The sequence below is a fragment of the Myotis brandtii genome, unplaced genomic scaffold (genome assembly GCF_000412655.1).
Source record: "Myotis brandtii unplaced genomic scaffold, ASM41265v1 scaffold731, whole genome shotgun sequence".
Taxonomy (NCBI): Eukaryota; Metazoa; Chordata; class Mammalia; order Chiroptera; family Vespertilionidae; genus Myotis; species Myotis brandtii.
The window spans coordinates 212,240-214,963 of NW_005370895.1; the positions used below are offsets into that span (position 1 = coordinate 212,240).

A 2,724-nucleotide genomic window follows, 5' to 3' on the forward strand; every position below is an offset into this window, starting at 1 on the left:
GGTGGGAAAGGCGGGTAGCGCAGGCCACGGGGTCACCGCGGCCACGCTTCCCGCTGCAGGACACCACCCCCGACGAGCTCCTCTCGGCCGTCTTGACCGCGGTTCTCCAGGACGTCAGGCTGAGCCCGACCCAACTGGGAGACATCTGCGTGGGTGAGCTCGCTACCCAGGCCCTGGGCTCGGCGCTCCTCGCCCTCCCTCCCCGCGGAAGTCCTCCAACACTTCACCACCCCCAGGCACGGGCGGGTGTTTTCCAGGAGAGTTTGTCTTTTTAAGGCTGGACTCCGCCCCGCCTACAGGCACTTGCTTCGCCCTCCAAGCACATTTCTGCGCATTAAGTGGTAGGAAGCAGGGCTGTCAAGTGACAGACATTCCAACGCCAAGACACTGGGCACCGGGGTTTGAGGACATCCTAGGAAACAGAAAACTATAGGGTTCTTACTGACCCCGACATCCAGTCTCTGCTACAACAGAATGGAGGGAGCGCCCCAAACAGTCTTGTCCAGTTCCTCGCTTACAAATGGAGAAACTGAGGCCGGAGAATTTGCAGCAGAGCTTGGGATCTGAATCCAGAGCTGCCTGATCTTTGGTCAGCCCCCCCCCCCCCTCTTCTCTTCTAGCCTCAAAACATAACGTCATGTGGCAAGAGCCTTATTAAATACTGTGGGTGCGGAAATCACCGTGCCACCTACGGAGTGACAGCAGGGATTGGCAGAGGACACCTGGGGAGGTGTGCGTTTTCAGAACCCCATCTCCCTAAGTGACAGAACCAGTTTGTTAGACATCAAGCTTTGCATTGCGTTCTTTCCATGACACCTGCCCATTGTGTGCCGATTTGGGAAGGTGGGGTGCACGGGGCGCGGGAGCTTGGGACCCTCAGGGACTGTGTCTAGTGTATGGCCAGGAAGAGCTGCTATAGAGCTTGCTCCCCCAGCTCCGCACCTTGAAATTTCAGAGCCTCCAGGGAGCCTGCTCAGGGCTTGTGTTTCTGAAGAAAGATCTGGAATGTTCCCTCTCTGGTATTCACACATGTACCTTAGTGCCCCAAACACCACTGGGCACTGAGTAAAGGTTTGTTGTCCACAGGAAATGTGCTGCAGCCGGGGGCCGGGGCAGTCATGGCCCGAATCGCCCAGTTTCTGAGGTAAACGTCCACTTCTAGCGCTGGGGTGGCCAGGTTGACTCTCGAGTGGGCTCAGGCTTCGGAGAACTCAGCTTGTGGATGGGAGGGAATCAGGTTGGGCACCAGACCTGGAGGCAGCCAGGGTCCTCGGCACCGGGCTCGGGAGAACCCTACCTTTCCTCTACTTGGAAGGGAGAGGTGTTACCTGCCACGGGGCCGAGACAAACAGGGCCTTTGGGACTGTAGCAAACCATCTCTGTGACTTGAATTTTAGCCAAAGTCAATTTACCCCAGGTCAACTTTTGTAAGTCCTGTTTGGACTCTGCCTCTTTTGCCAGGTCAGTAACCAGGCAGGCACACTGAAGAGGGACGCTCAGCTTTTTTGCCAGTTGGGCAGGTGGGGACCTTCAGGCATTTCCTATCGGTAGAGACTTGGGGACAAGGCAGAGCCCTAGGCGAGGGGTGGCCCAGGAGGGTCCCCGGTAAACTTGCCCGTCGCTTCTTGCTGTCCAAGACAGAGGAGGAGTGCTTACGTTACTAGTATTTTCACGTGTAGATTTAAGACCCACTTAGCTGTGTACGCCCAACTGCTTAGAGAAGAACTAAGGGGAACATTGGCCGGCGAAGGAACAGGAAAACTGACAAAACCTCTAGGGATTAGAAGAGGTTCCGGCTGCTTAGCCTGGGGTTCAAGGACTCCCAGGATCTGGCTCCAGGCTTACCTTCCAGCCTTATCTCCCAGCTGCTGACTAGCCTTGACTCTTCCCCTCTGAGCCAGCCTGTCTGCCTACTGTTCCCTATGCTGGTCATTCTTTCCCCTTGCGGTGCTGTCCCTACCTCCTCTCTGCCCTGGCTAAACTCTGCCCAGTTTCACCATTTGGCATGACTTCCCTGAGCTCCCAGGCTTAAAATGAGGACCTCTCCAGTAGCTAGCCCTGTGCTTCCTGGAGATGTTCTTTCCCATCTCACTCTGTTGTTTCTGTCTCTGCTAGTTGATTCATCTTCTGTGTTGGTGAGGCATCTTCTGGGGCACTCTGTGATAAGCATGTCCGCATCCCTCGGGTGGTGTCTTGTACTGAGGAGATGTTTAGTGTCCATTTGGGTTGGGTGAAGGGATGGTAACTAGAGAGCGAGGGAACCTAGGAGACTATCTGCACACCAGAATCACCAGTGCTCTGACACCCCTACAGTTTAGTCCATGGATCTGGGGAGGGTCTGGTGATTTCCCCAGGGCAGGTTGCATGAGGAGGGGCAGCCCACCAGCTTCCAGGGCAGGGACCAGGGTGGGAGCCTGGAGGAACCCACCAGAACAAGAAATGTTAGAACGTCTGGTACCCATCAGGATCTCTCACCAGCTGGGAGCAGGCTTTGCAGAGAGAAGGGGAACAGAAAGGGTTAGCCACGTGGTTGCTCCTAAGGCTGAGGAGTAGAGATGGTTTCTGGCCTCATACTTTCTTTTGCTCTAACTGTCTGTTCTTTGGGAGGAGAAGATACAGTTTTCATTTTTTTAATCTTCAAAGGGAAAGAAGGATCCCTGTGGCCTAACTAGCCTTCCCTTGCCTTTGGCTCTGCTTGGCCTTGATTGAAGAGAATCACAGGAT

General features: G+C 55.0%; 1 protein-coding gene across 1 annotated transcript in view; it reads left to right on the forward strand.

The window, feature by feature from the left end:
- Window positions 1-5: 5 nt before the first annotated feature.
- Window positions 6-2,724, forward strand: part of ACAA1 (acetyl-CoA acyltransferase 1) — a gene marked incomplete at its 5' end in the record, with an annotated part of 9,210 nt that continues 6,491 nt past the window's right edge. The window contains 2 exons of the mRNA XM_014530281.1: window positions 6-153; window positions 1,087-1,144. Of these exons, the coding sequence (XP_014385767.1) occupies window positions 6-153; window positions 1,087-1,144 (206 nt within the window). The remainder of the gene's footprint in view (window positions 154-1,086; window positions 1,145-2,724) is intronic.